At 45.8% G+C, this 18838-nt stretch overlaps 1 protein-coding gene across 1 annotated transcript in view; it reads right to left on the bottom strand.

The window, feature by feature from the left end:
• aars2 (alanyl-tRNA synthetase 2, mitochondrial (putative)) overlaps positions 1–11972 on the bottom strand; it is a 98720-nt gene extending 86748 nt beyond the window's left edge. Inside the window, exons 1-3 of the mRNA XM_080193453.1 lie at positions 11757–11972; positions 10341–10529; positions 1447–1592 (exon numbers count right to left, since the gene is read on the bottom strand). Of these exons, the coding sequence (XP_080049579.1) occupies positions 1447–1592; positions 10341–10529; positions 11757–11972 (551 nt within the window). The remainder of the gene's footprint in view (positions 1–1446; positions 1593–10340; positions 10530–11756) is intronic.
• Between the last annotated feature and the right edge of the window lie 6866 nt (positions 11973–18838).

Genomic DNA, 18838 nt, shown 5'->3' with positions numbered 1-18838 from the left:
GTGCGGCGTGCAGGAATGGAACAGCGATAATTATGGGGGATTTCAATCCACATATTGATTGGGCGACCCACGTTGGATGCAGTGGGCTCGAGGAGGAGTTCTTGGAATGCTGCCGGGATAATTTCCTTGAACAGTGTGTGTTGGAGCCGACGAGGGAGCGAGCTATCTTGGATCTGGTGTTATGTAATGAGGCGGGTAGAATTAGGGACCTTGTGGTGAAGGATCCTCTTGGGGAGAGTGATCATTGTATGGTGGAGTTTCTGGTGCAGATGGAGGAGGAGAAAGTGGGTTCCTGGACACGCGACTTTTGTCTGAACAGAAGGGAGTACGGTAGGATGAGAGAAGAATTGGCGAATGTTGACTGGGGGAGCGCGTTGGAAGGTAGGTCTGCTGAGGAGCAGTGGAGGATCTTTAAGGAGATCTTTCTTGGTGCACAGCAGAAATTTATTCCAATGGTTAAAAAGGATCGTAGGAGGAGACATATAACTCACTGAGACATATAAGATGATGAATGGGATGGATAGGATAGAGGTGGAGAGACTCTTCCCGCTCAGAAAGGACAGTAGGACTAGGGGGCACAGCCTCAAGATAAAGGGAGAGCGGTTTAGAACGGAGTTGAGGAGGAACTTCTTCACTCAAAGGGTGGTGAATCTCTGGAATTCTCTGCCCGTTGAAGTGGTGGAGGCTGCCTCGCTAAATATTTTTAAGACACGGGTTGATGGGTTTTTGATAATCCCCTCGCTTAAGGGTTATGGGGAGAGGGTGGGAATGTGGAACTGAGCCACGACAGATCAGCCATGATCTTATTGAATGGCGAGGCAGGCTCGAAGGGCTAGGTGGCCTACTCCTGCTTCTATTTCTTATGTTCTTATTATATGTTCTTATGTAGGTGCAAGAATTGAGCTGTGAGATGTTTTTTGTAATGTTGATTGAGGGATAAATATTGACCAAGGTACTGAGTGTGACTCTTCTTTCAGACCCTATCAAAACCAACCACAACAGACCGATAGTGTCTATGTTTACCCTCTCATCTGAAAAGTGGCACCTCCAACAGTGCAGCAGTCCCTCAGGTACTACATTAGAGAGTCACGCTAAACCTATCCTCAGATCCATGGAGTGGGACTTGAGTCCATAACCTGCTGAATCACAGTTGGCAGTAGTAAAGGCATTGAATGATTTGAAACAAAGGATAAGATTTTTAAATCAAGAATGAGAACAAATGTAGATCAGCAAGCTCACAGGTGATGGGTGAACAGTTGAGGACATGCGCATGTTCACGGAGGGTTTAAGATGCAAGGCTGGCCATGGAAGCGTTGAAATAGTCAAGTTTGGGTGTTAATGGAAACATGGTTGAAAGTTCCCAAAGGTTCCAGGTGGTGGACTGCAATGAAAATCTCTCAGAATAAACCCCGTAGCATCGTGAACAGACACCTCTTGTTTTCTCACCCAATGCTCAGCCAGATCTCTTTAGTTTCCTCGTCAGATGTCAGTCCCGACAGTGAGTCTCCCCCAAAGAAGGTCACATAGAGTCGGTCCTGCGGGATCCCATAGACCTCAGTCAGCAATTCCCAGGCCATTCTGCAAGCTTCCTCCTGCCACACACACGGCAAACAATTACTCTCTTAGCATTCTGCAGCCAACATGCCCACTGATCTGAGCCAGAGGTTAAACCATGCAGCCCCTCCCCAAAGCTTGAAATTAAACTCTGCTCTCTCTTAGCCCCGTCCTATTACCCTCTCACTTTTTTCTCTGCATCTGGCCGAGTCTTGAAGAACAGATCTACCAAACCGGACCTGTAGCAAATAGGGAGGGAAATCACAAGAGAGGAAAACCTTGTTTTCAACAATCTACCTGCTGCACTTGCAACTACTGTCTTGTGGATATATTCCTTGGCGTTATGTGGGACTAGCAGCACACTAAATGGGACAGAGTCTAAATAAATCCAAACTCAAAATTAAACATCCTTGAGGTGCTGTGGGCAATCAGCAAATGTGTATTCAACTATAATTTGTAACCTCATGATCCAGCATATTGACAAGGTATTGCATGGTAGGTTGTTGCATAAAGTTAAATCTCACAGGATCCAGGGATACAAAACTGGCCTCTTGACAGAAGCCAGAAGGTGGCTATAGAGAGTTGTTTTTTAAACTGGAGGCCTGTGACCAGCGGTGTGCCTCAGAGATCAGTGCTGGGCCCATTGTTATTTGTTATTTATATTAATTTGGATGAGCATACGGAGGGCATGGTTAGTAAGTTTGCAGATGACACCAAGATTGGTGGCATGGTGGACAGTGAGAAAGGTTATCTCCAATTGCAGCGGGATCTTGATCAATTGGGCCAGCAGGCTGACGAATGGCAGATGGAGTTTAATTCAGACAAATGCAAAGTGATGCATTTTGGTAAACTGAACCAGGGCAGGACTCACTCAGTTAATGGTAGGGGGTTGGGGAGAGTTACAGAACAAAGAGACTTAGGGGTACATGTTCATAGCTCCTTGAAAGTGGAGTCACAGGTGGACAGAGTGGTGAAAAGGCATTTGGCCTGCTTGGTTTTTATCAGTCAGAACATTGAATACAGGAGTTGGGACGTCTTGTTAAAGTTGTACAAGACATTGGTAAGACCACACTTGGAATACTGTGTGCAATTCTGGCCATCCTATCATAGAAAGGATATTATTAAAACTAGAAAGAGTGCAGAAAAGATTTACTAGGATGCTACCGGGACATGAAGTGTTGAGTTGTAAGGACAGGCTGAATAGGCTGGGACTTTTTTCTCTGGAGCGTAGGAGGCTGAGGGGTGACTTTATAGAGATCTATAAAATAATGAGGGACATAGACAAGGTAGATAGTCAATATCTTTTCCCAAAGTAAGGGAGTCTAAAACTACAGGGCATAGGTTTAAGATGAGAGGGGAGAGATACAAATGTGTCCAGAGGAGCAGTTTTCACACAGAAGGTGGTGAGTGTCTGGAACAAGCTGCCAGAGGTAGTAGTAGAGAATGGTACAATTTTATCTTTTAAAAAGCATTTAGATAGTTACATGGGTATGAGGGGTGTAGAGGGATATGGGCAAATGCGGGCAATTGGGATTAGGTTAGGGGTTTTAAATAAAAAAGGTAGCATTGACAAGTTGGGCCGAAGGGCCTGTTTCCATGCTGTAAACCTCCATGAATTTATATCTCCTACTCTACCATCACCACCAAACTCCAGACTGGGCATCCATGAGGCGCTATGGAACAGCAGCAGAATTGCTCTCAACCACAATGTTTTGACCCACCCCTGCACCCAAGTGGTTTTGTATCCAACCCAACCCCCATCCACCTCCATATCTGACCCAGCACCCACCCGCACCTGCACCCGGCCCGGCACCCACCCATCCACCCCTGCACCCCGCCACCCACCCTTGCACCCGACCCAGCACCCACCCACCCCTGCACCCTACCCCGCACCCACCTAACCCCATATCTGACTCTCCTGACCTGGTTAGACTCCACTTTACCTCCTGCTCTGATACAGCTGAAAACCTCTTAACTGCCCATCTCATCCTCCTCTAGTGGTTCCCAGCATCATAGACGCCAGTCTCCAGTCAGTCTGATTCACTTTACGCAGTATCAAAATCGGCTAAAGACAATGGATACTGCAAAGGCAACAGGCCCTAATAATATTCCATTAATAGTACTGAAGACAGAACTAGTACTGTGTTCCAGAACTTTTTGCCTCCCTAGCCAAGCTTTCCAGTATACTTACAACACTAGCATCTATCTGACAATATGGAAAATTGTCCAGATACATCCGGTACACAAAAAGCAAGAATAATGCAACCCGGCCAATCACTTCCCCATTTGCTCTCAGTCATTAGTAAAATGATGGAAAGCGTCATCAACAGCACCTGTTCAACAATTACCCACTCAGTGACATCCACTATGGGTTTTTCCAGGGTCATTCAGCTCCTGACTTCATTACAGCCTTGGTTCAAACATGGACAAAAGAGCTGAATTCCAGAGGTGAGGTGAAAGTGACAATCCCGTGGCCAAATTCCCCTCCAGTTCAATTTTCAAGTTTGCTGACGACACCATCGTATTGGATCGGACCTCAAACAGTGATGAGCCAGAGTACAGGAATGAGATAGAGAGTCTGGTAAACTGGTGCAGCAACAATAATCTCTCTCTCTCAATGTCAACAAAACAAAGGAGATTGTCATTGACTTCAGGAAGCGTAAAGGAGAGCATGTCGTTATCAAAATCGTAAGAAGTCTCACAACACCAGGTTAAAGTCCAACAGGTTTATTTGGTAGCAAAAGTCACTAGCTTTTGGGCCTCCGACCCTTCATCAGGTGAGTGGAGAATTCTGATCACAAACAGGGCAGTATTCTATAAACACACAGTTTATAGAATACTGATTAGAATGCGAGTTTTTACAGCTAATCAAGTCTTAAAGGTGCAGACAATGTGAGTGGAGATAGCATAAACATAGTTTAAAGAGATGAGTATTATCTCCTGACAGGACAGTAAGTGAGATGTTGCAAGCCCAGGCAAGTCATGGGGGTTACAAATAGTGTGACATGAACCCAAGATCCCAGTTGAGGCCATCCTCATGTGTGCGGAACTTGGCTTTCAGTTTCTGCTCAGCGACTGTGTGTCTTTAATCCTCTGTTTGTGATCAGAACTCACCACTCACCTGACGAAGGGTCAGAGGCCCGAAAGCTAGTGGCTTTTGCTACCAAATAAACATGTTGGACTTTAACCTGGTGTTGTGAGACTTCTTACTGTGTGGCGACGGTGCAGAGGGACCTCGGGGTCCTTGTGCATGAGTCGCAAAAACCCAGCTTGCAGGTGCAGCAGGTGGTCAGGAAGGCAAATGGGATGCTGGCCTTCATAGCGAGGGGGATTGAATATAAAAGTAGGGAGGTCTTGCTGCAGCTGTATAGGGCATTGGTGAGGCCGCAGCTGGAGTACTGTGTGCAGTTTTGGGCACCGCACCTGCGCAAGGATATTTTGGCCCTGGAGGGAGTGCAGAGGAGGTTTACTAGGCTGATACCGGAGTTGAGGGGATTGAGCTATGAGGAGAGGCTGAATAAACTAGGCTTGTACTCGTTAGAGTTTAGAAGAATGAGGGGAGATCTCATTGAGACGTATAAGATGATGAATGGGATGGATAGGATAGAGGTGGAGAGACTCTTCCCGCTCAAAAAAGACAGTAGGACTAGGGGGCACAGCCTCAAGATAAAGGGGAGGCGGTTTAGAACGGAGTTAAGGAGGAACTTCTTCACTCAAAGGGTGGTGAATCTCTGGAATTCTCTGCCCGTTGAAGTGGTGGAGGCTGCCTCGCTAAATATTTTTAAGAAGCGGGTTGATGGGTTCTTGATAAGAGAGGGGATTAAGGGTTATGGGGAGAGGGCGGGAAAGTGGAACTGAGCCACGACAGATCAGCCATGATCTTATTGAATGGCGGGGCAGGCTCGAAGGGCTAGATGGCCTACTCCTGCTCCTATTTCTTATGTTCTTATGTTCTTATGTTATGGGGAGAGGGCGGGAAAGTGGAACTGAGCTACAACAGATCAGCCATGATCTTATTGAATGGCGGGGCAGGCTCGAAGGGCTAGATGGCCTACTCCTGCTCCTATTTCTTATGTTCTTATGTTCTTATGTACCCCAGCCGGCATCTCCACATCATGGCTATCGACATCAACTGCAACGAAGTAGGAAGGGTTGAAAGCTTCAAGTTTTTAGATGTCCAGGTCACCAACAACCTGTCCTGGACACCCCCCATGCCAACACTATAGTTAAGAAAGCTCACCAACGCCTCTACTTTTTCAGAAGACTAAGGAAATTTGGCATGTCAGCTATGACTCTCATCAACTTTTACAGATGCACCATAGAAAGCATTTTTTCTGGTTGTATCACAGCTTAGTATGGTTCCTGCTCTGCCCAAGACCGCAAGGAACTACAAAAGGTCATGAACATAACCCAATCCATCACTCAAACCAGCCTCTCATCCATTGACTCTAGCTACACTTCCCGCTGCCTCGGCAAAGCAGCCAGCGTAATTAAAGACCGCACACACCCCAGACCTCTTTCATCTTCTTCCGTCGGGAGAAGGATACAAAAGTCTGACATACCAACTGACTCAAGAACAGCTTCCTCCCTGCTGCTATCTTTTGAATGGACTTACATTGCATTAAGTTGATCTTTCTCCACACCCTAGCCAGGACTGTAATACTACATTCTGCACTCTCTCCTTTCCATCTCTATGAATGATATGCTTTGTCTGTATAGCGCGCAAGAAATAATTTTCACTGTATGTTAATACATGTGACAATAATAAATCAAATCAAATGAAGGCCACATTCAACTGAGTGTGGCATCAAGGAGCCCTCGCAAAACCAGAATCAATGGGTATCAGGGGATAAACTCTCTGCTGGTTGAAGTTATGCCTGGCACATTGGGAGATGGTGTGGGGGGGTTCAGTCATTTCAGCTCTAGGACATCTCTGCAAGAATCCCTCAGGGTAGTGTCTGAGGCCCAACAATCTTCAGTTGCTTCATCAATGACCTTCCCTCTGTCATAAGATCAGAAGTGGGGATATTTGCTGATGATTGCACAATGTTCAGCATTATTCGCAACTCCTCAGATACTGAAGCAGTCCATGTTCAAATGTAACAAGATCCAGACAATATCCAGGCTTGGGCTGACAAGTGGCAAATAACATTCACGCTACACAAATGCCAAGCAATGACCATCACCAATAAGAAATACTCTAACCACTGCCCCTCGTCAGTCAATGGTGTAACCATCACTGAATCCCCCATCATCAACATTCTTGGGGTTACCATTGACCAGAATTGTGCGGAGGGTGTGGAGAGTCTGCAGAAGGATCTAGATAGGCTGGGCGAGTGGGCCAGGAAATGGCAAATGGAATTTAATGTTGGCAAGTGTGAGGTGGTCCACTTTGGTAGGAAGAATGGTAGGAAGGACTATTACTTACGGGGCGAAAAACTGCAGCAGGCGACGGTGCAGAGGGACCTCGGGGTCCTTGTGCATGAGTCGCAAAAACCCAGCTTGCAGGTGCAGCAGGTGGTCAGGAAGGTGAATGGGATGCTGGCCTTCATAGCGAGGGGGATTGAATATAAAAGTAGGGAGGTCTTGCTGCAGCTGTATAGGGCATTGGTGAGGCCGCAGCTGGAGTACTGTGTGCAGTTTTGGGCGCCGCACCTGCGCAAACATATTTTGGCCTTGGAGGGAGTGCAGAGGAGGTTTACTAGGCTGATACCAGAGTTGAGGGGGTTGAGCTATGAGGAGAGGCTGAATAAACTAGGCTTGTACTCGTTAGAGTTTAGAAGAATGAGGGGAGATCTCATTGAGATGTATAAGATGATGAATGGGATGGATAGGATAGAGGTGGAGAGACTCTTCCCGCTCAAAAAAGACAGTAGGACTAGGGGGCACAGCCTCAAGATAAAGGGGGGGGCGGTTTAGAACGGAGTTGAGGAGGAACTTCTTCACTCAAAGGGTGGTGAATCTCTGGAATTCTCTGCCCGTTGAAGTGGTGGAGGCTGCCTCGCTAAATATTTTTAAGACGCGGGTTGATGGGTTTTTGATAAGAGAGGGGATTAAGGGTTATGGGGAGAGGGCGGGAAAGTGGAACTGAGCCACGACAGATCAGCCATGATCTTATTGAATGGCGGGGCAGGCTCGAAGGGCTAGATGGCCTACTCCTGCTCCTATTTCTTATTTCTTATGTTCTTAGAAACTCAAGTGGACTTGCCACATAAATACAGTGGCTTTAAGAGCAGGTCAGAGGCTGGGAATACTGTGGCAAGTAACTCACCTGATTCCCCAAAGCCTAACCACCATCTACAAGATACAAGTTAGGAATGTGATGGAATATTCCCCACTTGCCTGGATGGGTACAGCTCCATCAACACTCAAGACACTTGACACCATCCAGGATAAAACAGCCCGCTTGATTAGTACCACATTTATAAACACCCACTCCCTCCACCACCAACACTCAGTAGCAACAGTGCAAACTGATGCACTGCAGAAATTCACCAAAGATCCTTAGACAGCACTATCACTTCCACCAACACTAGGGCAGTAAATTCATGGAAACACTACCACCTGCAAGTTCCCCTCAAGTCATTCACCATTCTGACTTAGAACATTACAGTGCAGAACAAGCCCTTCGGCCCACGATGTTGCGCCAACCAGTTAAAAAGCAATGACCCTCTAACCTAAACCAATCCCTTTCCATCCATAAACCTATCCACGGATCTCTTAAACGCCCCCAAACTAGGCGCATTTACAACTGCAGCAGGCAGGGCATTCTAATCCCTCACCACCCTCTGGGTAAAGAACCTACCCCTGACATCCGTCCTATAACTACCCCCCCTTAATTTAAAGCTATGCCCCTTCGTGCTAGCTTTGTCCATCCGAGGAAAAAGGCTATCACTGTCCACCCTATCTAAACCTCTAATCATCTTATATGTTTCAATAAGGTCCCCTCTTAGCCGCCTTCTTTCTAACGAAAACAACCCCAAATCCCTCAGTCTCTCCTCATAGGACCTCCCCTCCACACCAGGCAACATCCTGGTAAACCTCCTCTGCACCCTCTCCAAAGCCTCCACATCCTTCCTATAATGTGGGGACCAGAACTGCACACAGTACTCCAAGTGCGGCCGCACCAGAATACAGTTGCAACATGACGCTGCGGCTCCTAAATTCAATCCCCCTATCAATAAACGCCAAGACACCGTATGCCTTCCTAACAACCCTATCTACTTGATTCCCAACTTTCAGGGATCTATGTACACATATACCTAGATCCCTCTGTTCATCCACACTATTCAGAGTCCTACCGTTAGCCCTATACTCTACACATCTGTTATTCCTGCCAAAGTGAATTACCTCACAGTTTTCCGCATTAAACTCCATCCGCCACCTCTCGGCCCAGCTCTGCAACTTGTCCAAGTCTCCCTGTAAACTATGACACCCTTCCTCACTATCTACCACACCTCCGACTTTGGTGTCATCAGCAAATTTACTAATCCAACCAACTGTACCCTTATCCAGATCATTTATAAAAATTACAAACAGCAGTGGCCCCAAAACAGATCCCTGAGGCACACCACTTGTAACTGAACTCCATGACGAATACTTACCATCAACCACCACCCTCTGTCTCCTATCTGCTAGCCAATTCCTGATCCAATTACCTAAATCACCCTCAATCCCATACAACTGCATTTTCTGCAGAAGCCTTCCATGGTGAACCTTATCAAATGCCTTACTAAAGTCCATATATACCACGTCAAATGCCTTACCCCCACCCACCTCTTTGGTCACTTTCTCAAAGAACTCAATAAGGTAAGGCACGACCTACCCTCCACAAAACCATGCTGACTATCTCCAATCAATTCATTACTCTCTAAGTAACTATAAATTCTATCCCTAATAATTTTTTCTAAAACCTTACCCACAACAGAAGTAAGACTCACCAGTCTATAATTCCCGGGGAAGTCTCTGTTCCCCTTCTTAAACAATGGGACAACATTCGCTATCCTCCAATCTTCTGGCACTATACCTGTTACCAACGATGACCTGAAGATCAGAGCCAGAGGCTCTGCAATCACCTCTCTTGCCTCCCAGAGAATCCTAGGGTAAATCCCGTCCGGCCCAGGGGACTTATCTATTTTCAAGCCCTCAAGAATATCTAGCACATCCTCCTTATCAACTGCAATACTGTCCAGTTTACAACCCTGTAACCCAGTGTTCTCCACAGCTACATTTATGTCCCCCTGCGTGAATACCGACTTGGAAATATATCGCCGTTCCTTCACAGTCGCTGGGTCAAAATCCTGCAATTCTCTCTGCAGTGTGGATCAACATACAGCACTTGGAGTGTAGTGATTCAAGAAGCCAACTCACCACCACCTTCTCTAGTGATGGACAATAAATGCTGGCCACTGACGTCTATGTCCCACGAAGGAATAAAAATAAAGGTATCGTCACATTCCTTTGGCAACACTTTCTAAACCTACATCTTCAAACATCTAGAAGGGCAAGGGCAGCAGATACCTGGGAACACCAACACCTGCAAATTCCCCTCCAAGACACTCAACATCCTGACTTGGAAATATATCATCATTCCTTCATTGTCACTGGCCCAAAATCCTGAAACTCCTTCCCAAACAGCACTGTGGGTATCCCTACACCACAGGGACTGTAGCAGTTCACCACCACTTTCTTAAGGGCAATTAGCGATGGGCAATAAACGCTAATCAAGGTAGCGACACCCACAACCTGCCAACAGCATCCTGCAACCTTCTGCCCTCCTTCCTCACCTTGAAGTAGTCTCCAAAAGACCAGTTCCCCAGCATCTCAAAGAAGGTATGATGATAGAGGTCTCGGCCCACATCCTCCAGGTCATTGTGTTTGCCGCCAGCACGTACACATTTCTGGCTATTGACAACCCGCCGGTACTGGGCCATCTCAGAGCGAGGATCCACTGTGCCCAGGATGATGGGTTTAAACTAGAGACAGAGAGAGAAAACATTTAACACATGGGTGATAGCTTATATTGAGCACCTAATACATTACACTGGGGCCAGAATTTACCCAACACATCGCTAGAATGTGGCGACCAGATTTTCACAGTAGCTACATTGCAGTGTTAAATCATCAACTTCACCAGCACCTCGTAGTGACCTCCACCAGAAGTTCAAGTTTATTTACTAATGTCACAAGTAGGTTTCCAATTACAGTGCAACAAAAATCCCCTAGTCGCCACACTCTGGCACCTGTTCGGGTACAATTATGGAGAATTTATCACGGCCAATGCACCTAACCAGCACATTTATCACTAGTGCATTTGCTATTTCATAAGAACATAAGAAATAGGAGCAGGAGTAGGCCATCTAGCCCTTCGAGCCTGCCCCGCCATTCAATAAGATCATGGCTGATCTGTCATGGCTCAGTTCCACATTCCCGCCCTCTCCCCATAACCCTTAATCCCCTCTCTTATCAAAAACCCATCAACCCGCGTCTTAAAAATATTTAGCGAGGCAGCCTCCACCACTTCAACGGGCAGAGAATTCCAGAGATTCACCACCCTTTGAGTGAAGAAGTTCCTCCTCAACTCCGTTCTAAACCGCCCCCCCTTTATCTTGAGGCTGTGCCCCCTAGTCCTACTATCCTTTCTGAGCGGGAAGAGTCTCTCCACCTCTATCCTATCCATCCCATTCATCATCTTATATGTCGCAATGACCTCCCTGCTTTTATATTCTATCCCCCTCACTATAAAGGTCAGCATCCCATTTGCCGTCTTGATCACCTGCTGCACCTGCAGACTGAGTTTTTGCGATTCGTGCGTAAGGACCCCCAGGTCCCTCTGCACAGTAACATGCTGCAGCTTTTCACCATTTAAATAACACTCCCCTGCTAAAAACCCTGGGACTCTCAGCATGGTGGCACAGTGGTTCACACTGTTGCCTCTATGCACCAGAGACCCGATTCGATCAACTGTGTGGTGTCTGCACATTCTCCCTGTGTCTGTGTGGGTTCCCCCCCGGTTCCTCCCACAGTCCATGACGTCCGAGTTGGGTGTGTTGGCGCAACTGCCCCTCAGTGTGAGGGGATTAATCGGGTTAATAGGTGGGGTAACGGGGATAGGGCCTGACTGGAATTGCGGTCAGTACAGACTCGATGGGCCAAATGGCCTCCTTCTGCTCTGTCAGGTTTCTGTGAGTGACTCCGCACACCTGGTTCATGCCGGCGTTGACCAGCAGCAGGCTGGGGTCAGCCCGGGGCCGGACCGGACTGGAGCGGACCAACCGGTGCCCCTCGCGCTCTCGGAAGAAGCGGAGGAAAGCCTGTCTCGCGCCGCTGGCCGTTGGCGCCGAGTTCGCGCGCCAGCTCGAGCTGCACAGACTGCGCAGCGAAACGCCCGCAGCTGCCAGCCACCCGCCCGCCGCCATCTTTCATCCTGGCACAACCCACTGACAAGGAGGGATGCAAGAAGTGCCCTCTGAATGAAACTCTGCCTGCCTCCAGGTCCTCCACCGCTACCTCCGCCCCCGCCTTGTACGAATGAGCGATGATAACACACAGCAAACTTCTCCAGAGGAAATGCTGAGCGCCTTCAGATTAACAGAATAACCTGACCAGCAATTGATTTGACTTGTTTTAAGTTTCCTTGGTTCGGCCTGAAAGAACGACCAGCGATGACAATTGACGTTATCTTTTAGTGTCACAAGGAGATTTACACTAACACTGCGATGAAGTTACTGTGAAAATCACCTAGTCGCCACACTCCAGAGCCTGTTCGGGTACACTGAGGAAATATTTTGCATGGACAATTCACCTAACCTGCGCATTGTATTGTGAGAAATGCAGCTCACAGTCAAACAATTTAGTCAAGTCAAGTTCTGAAGGAGCAAGATATTTTATTTAACATTCTTGCAAGACCGGGTGTCCAACAAAATAGGCACACCTTACATCGATTTGCAGCACTTTTTATACTTTTTTACAAGCATTGTAATGGCTTTGCAATGTGTTGTTCTCCCCTAATTGGTGGTCCCTGTCCCATCTATGTGTTATCATTCCCCTATTGGCTCGAGGTGCCCCAAGTTTCCATCCCCTCTACTCCCCATCTAACAATGTCTCCTGTTATCACAAGGGTGCATTAGTAAACTCATCCGTCTTATCCAACACTGTTACATGTCCAGTTCAGATTGGCGGTAATCAATCCTTTGCCAACTTAATCACTGCTGTCCTGACTATCTCAGTGACCTTTTCCCCCCTTTTATGCTTAGTTGTAGAAACAACACATCTTGTATACCATTTGCTTTTTAAAACTTGGACCCACACATCTGGTGTTATTCCTACACCATAGGCAGTCTTTTTATTGTCCCTGACTATTGCTCTGTTAGCAGCAGCGAATTTTATGCCCTATGTTTGTGACTAAAATCACAGTTGTTTCCATAATGTGGGTTAGCAATGTGCCTGACTATATCCAGTCTACCTGACTTTAGGCTATTTTTCTATGGTGTACAGATATATGTGTTAACAGCATCTTTACCTGTTGCTCACAGTATCATTTCAATAAACATTAAAAATTAGATAGCTCTTTTAGTGATCTTTGTAGTAAGGTATATTGATTTGATCTAAAATTATAGAGGTTTACAGCATGGAAACAGGCCCTTCAGCCCAACCTGTCCATGCCCCCTTTTTTTTAACCTCTAAGCAAGTCCAAATTGCCCAAATTTGGCCCATATTTCTCCATATCCATCTTACCCATATAACTATCGAAATGCTTTTTAATAGACAAAATTGTACCCACCTCTAGTACTACCTCTGGCAGCTCGTTCTAGATCTCAACACCCTCTGCGTGAAAAAGATTGCCCCTCTGGACCCTTTAACCTCTGCCCTCTAGTTTTAGACTCCCCTACCTTTGGGAAAAGATATTGATTATCTAGTTGATCTGTGCCTCTCATTATTTCATAGACCTCTATAAGATCACCCCTCAGCCTCCTACACTCCAGAGAAAAAAGTCTCAGTCTATCCAGCCTCCTTATAACTGAAATCATCAAGTTCCGGTATCATCCTAGTAAATCTTTTCTGCAATCCTTCTAATTTAATAATATCCTTTATATAATAGTCCAAATATGTGCAGGTTAGGTTGATTGGCCATGCTAAATTGCCCCTTTGTGTCAGAGGGACTAGCTAGAGAACATAACAACATAAGAAATAGGAGCAGGAGTAGACCATCTAGCCCCTCGAGCCTGCCCCGCCATTCAATAAGATCATGGCTGATCTGAAGTGGCTCAGTTCCACTTTCCCGCTTTCTCCCCATAACCCTTAATCCCCTTGCCTATCAAAAACCTTTCTACCAGCGTCTTAAATATATTTAGCGAGGTAGCCTCCACCACTTCAACGGGCAGAGAATTCCAGAGATTCACCACCCTTTGAGTGAAGAAGTTCCTCCTCAACTCCGTTCTAAACTGCCCCCCCTTATCTTAAGGCTGTGCCCTCTAGTCCTGCTGTCCTTTCTAAGCAGGAAGAACCTCTCCACCTCTACTCTATCCATCCCCTTCATCATCTTATACGTCTCAATAAGATCCCCCCTCACCCTTCTAAACTCCAACGAGTACAAGCCCAGTCTATTTAGTCTCTCTTCATAGTTCAACCCCCTCAACTCTGGTATCAGCCTAGTGAACCTCCTTTGCACTCCCTCCAAGGCCAAAATATCCTTGCGCAAGTGCGGTGACCAAAACTGCACACAGTACTCCAGCTGCGGCCTCACCATTGCCCTGTACAGTTGCAGCAAGACCTCTCTACTTTTGTATTCAATCCCCCTCGCTATGAAGGCCAGCATCCCATTTGCCTTCCTGATCACCTGCTGCACCTGCAGGCTGGGTTTTTGCGACTCGTGCACAAGGACCCCCAGGTCCCTCTGCACCGTAGCATGCTGCAGCTTTTTGCCCTTTTAGTCCCTCCTACTATTATTCCTACCAAAGTGGATAACCTCACACTTGCCAACATTGTATTCCATCTGCCAGGTCCTCGCCCACTCGCTCAGCCTATCTAGATCCCTCTGCAGACTTTCTACACCCTCCGCACAATTTATTTTTCCACTTATCTTTGTGTCATCAGCAAATTTCGACACCCTACACTCAGCTCCCTCCTCCAGATCATCTATATAAATGGTAAATAGCTGAGGCCCCAGCACTGATCCCTGGGGCACTCCACTAGTCACCAACTGCCAATCCGAATAGCACCCATTGACACCTACTCTTTGCCTCCTATTTGACAGCCAATCCTCTATCCACGCTAATACCTTACCCCCAACTCCATGCCCCCTAACCTTCTGTAACAACCTTTTGTGCGGCACCTTATCAAACGCCTTCTGAAAATCAAGAAACACCACATCCACTGGTTCCCCTCCATCCACCGCACTAGACACATCCTCATAGAATTCCAATAAATTCATCAGACACGACTTCCCCTTAACAAATCCGTGCTGCGTCTGCTCTATCAAACAATTCTTCTCAAGATGCCTCGCTATTTCTTCTTTGATGACGGATTCAAACATTTTTCCTACAACAGACATTAAACTAACCAGCCTATAATTCCCTGCCTTTTGCGTGCTACCCTTTTTAAACAGCGGCGTAACATTAGCCGTTTTCCAATCTTCCAGCACTTCCCCGGAATCCAGCGAGGTTTGGAAAATAATCACTAGAGTAAATGAATGGAGTTATGGAGATAGGGCCTGGATGGGATTGTGGTTGGTGCATTCTCAATGGGCCAAATGGCCTCCTTCTGCACTGTAGGATTCTATGAATCCATGAATAGGGTGACCGGAACATAGTATTCCAAGTATAACCTTACCAATGTCTTGAACAACTTCAACAAGACGTCCCAACTCCTGTATTCAATGTTTTAACCAATGAAACCAGCACACTGAATGCCTTCTTCCCTACTCTGTCCACCTGTGACTCCACTTTCAAGGAACTATGAACATGTACCCCTGGATCTCTTTGTTCTGTAACTCTCCCCAACACCCTACCATTACTAAGCAAGTCCTGCCCTGGTTCGATCAACCAAAATGCATCACCTCGCATTTATCTAAATTAAACTCCATCTGCCATTCGTCAGCCCACTGGCCCAATTGATCAAGATCCCGCTGCAGTTGGAGATAACTTTCTTCACTGTCCACCATGCCACCAATCTTGGTGTTATCTGCAAACTTACTAACCATGCCTCCTATATTCTCATCCAAATCATTAATATAATTGACAAATAACAGTAGATCCAGCACTGGTCCCTGAAGCACACCACTGGTCACAGGCCTCCAGTTTGAAAAACAACCCTCTAGAACCACGCTCAGTCTTCTGTTATCAAGCCAATTTTATATCCATTTGACTACTTCACCCTGGATGCCATAAGGTTTAACCTTATGCAACAATCTACCATGTGGTAGCTTGTCAAAGGCCTTGCTAAAGCCCATGTAGACATCAACTGCACTGCCCTCATCTATCTTCTTTGTTGCCGCTTCAAAAAACTCAATCCAATTTGATTTATTATTGTAGAACGTATTAATATGCTGTGAAAAGTATTGTTTCTTGCGAACTATACAGACAAAGCATACTGTTGATAGAGAAGGAAAGGAGAGAGTGCAGAATGTAGTGTTAGTCATAGCTAGGGTACAAAGAAAGATCAACTTAGTGTGAGATAGGTCCATTCAAAAGTCTGACGGCAGCAGGGTAGAAGCTGTTCTTTAGTTGGTTGTACATGACCTCTGATTTTTAAATTTTTTTCCCACTGGAAGAAGGTTGAAGACAGAATGTCCGGAGTCCCTAATTATGTCGGCTGCTTTGCTGAGGCAGTGGGAAGTGTAGACAGAGTCAATGGATGGGAGGCTGGTTTGTGTGATGGATTGGGCTACATTCACGACCTTTTGTAGTTCCTTGCGGTCTTGGGCAGAGCAGGAGCCCATACGAAGCTGTGACACAACCAGAAAGAATGCTTCCTATGGTGCATCTGTAAAAGTTGATGAGAGTCATAGCTGACATGCCAAATTTCTGAGAAAGTAGAGGCGCTGATGAGCTTTCTTAAGTATAGTGTGTAGTTCAATAAGTTTCATGAAGAAGATGAGTTTTGTATAGTTTAACAGCAATTTTTTTTTAATTGATCTAACAACTATATGCATAAACGCAGTATAATGTCTGAGCTAGGAGCTGTCTGTGTGCTTGTCTCTGCAGATATCTCTGTCCAAAACAACACTCTTTTTACTTGGTCGTGGGATGTGGTCATCCATTGCTGTCTGGTCCAACATTTGTTGCCCATTCCTAGTTGCCCTGGACTATGCCAATCACATTGCTATGTCTCTGGAGTCCCAGGGAAGGGCAGCAGATTTCCTTTTCTAAAGGGCATTAGTGAATCAGATATTTTTATAACAATTGGCAATGGTTCCTTAATCATCCATTTGACTTTTAATTCCAGATATTTTTAAACTGGATTCAAATATCATCATCTGCCATAGTGGGATTAGAACCCTGCTCCCCAGAGCATTACCCATCCAGTGACTTGAGCGGCTGGTTGGGCCATTTCAGGCAGCATTTAAGAGTTACATGTCAACCAAAACATGTAGGTAAGGACATTAGTGAATGAGATTGGTTTACACAACAACTGACAATGATTTCATGGTCATCATTAGATTCCATTTTTTATTAATTTCAAATATTACAATCTGCCATAGCGTGTTTTGAACTCAGATTTTCAGAGTCCGGATCTCTGAATTACTCGTCCAGGGACAATATCACAACACCATTGCCTCCCTGCTTTCAAGCAACCTGAATCGTAAAGCATGATCCCGAGGAAAACCCTGGAACCCCTTGCAATAAAGACTGTGACTTACTGAACTGCCAAAATGGATTTGGCCTTGATTGTATTGGGAATTAATTATGGGTTCTGTTTGAAAACTGTCCATTAGTTTTGTCTAGGTTTGTAGTTCCATGTGTGAGAAACGCAGCTCACAGTCAAACAATTTAGTCAAGTTCTGAAGGAGCAAGATATTTTAATTTAACGTTCTCGCAAGACCAGGTGTCCAAAAAAGTAGGCACACCTTACATCGATTTGCAGCACATTTTATACTTTTTTACAAGCGTTGTAATGGCTTTGCAATGTGTTGTTCTCCCCTAATTGGTGGGCCCTGTCCCATCTATGTGTTGTCATTCCCCTATTGGCTCGAGGTGCCCCAAGTTTCCATCCCCTCTACTCCCCATCTAACAATGTCTCCTGTTATCACAAGGGTGAATTAGTAAACTCATCCGTCTTATCCAACACTGTTACGTGTCCAGTTCAGATTGGCGGTAATCAATCCTTTGCCAACTTAATCACTGCTGTCCCGACTATCTCAGTGACCTTTTTCCCCCTTTTATGCTTAGTTGTAGAAACAACATATCTTGTATACCATTTGCTTTTTATAACTTGGACCTCGTACATTCCTTCAGGATGTGGTGTATGCTTCATTGCACACCGTACATCTGGTGTTATTCCTACACCATAGGCAGTCTTTTTATTGTCCCTGACTATTGCTCTGTTAGCAGCAGCGAATTTTATGCCCTATGTTTGTGACTAAAATCACAGTTGTTTCTATAATGTGGGTTATCAATGTGCCTGACTATATCCAGTCTACCTAACTTTATGCTATTTCTCTATGGTGTACAGATATATGTGTTAACAGCATCTTTACCTGTTGCTCACAATTCCCCCCTTTTCTTTTTAACTTGCTGTTAACACATCCATCACAAATCCTTACATTTCAAATTCCTGGAGCATCTTTTCCACTGTTTTATCTACTTCATCATCCGGTTCATTTCCCATTTCCAATAAATTCATTCTCTCTCCATGATCGACCGCGGACATTTTCTTTGTTAGTGTTGTTTCAATAAGCCTTTGGACCAGTCCCCTCACACAGGGGATTATGCAACATCCCACCGTTATCAATATTCCTGCCACTATTATTAAGGAAGTTAGTACTGACACCACCATTCCTTTCCATTTTCCAAACCAGGACTCCAACCAGTCAGTGAATACGTTGTTTACCCCAGAGTTTTCTGCTATTTCCTCTGCTAAGGTTGTTAGTCCTTGTAAGGCTCGGGTTATAGAGCCATCAGGGGCCGTATTATTTGGGATAAAGGTGGTTTAGAACGGAGTTGAGGAGGAACTTCTTCACTCAAAGGGTGGTGAATCTCTGGAATTCTCTGCCCGTTGAAGTGGTGGAGGCTGCCTCGCTAAATATTTTTAAGAAGCGGGTTGATGGGTTCTTGATAAAAGAGGG

This window comes from Carcharhinus amblyrhynchos, chromosome 7 (genome assembly GCF_965287045.1).
Source record: "Carcharhinus amblyrhynchos chromosome 7, sCarAmb.v2.hapA, whole genome shotgun sequence".
Taxonomy (NCBI): Eukaryota; Metazoa; Chordata; class Chondrichthyes; order Carcharhiniformes; family Carcharhinidae; genus Carcharhinus; species Carcharhinus amblyrhynchos.
The sequence above is the reverse complement of the archived record's forward strand: the minus strand, read 5'-3'. Positions and strand labels throughout refer to the sequence as shown.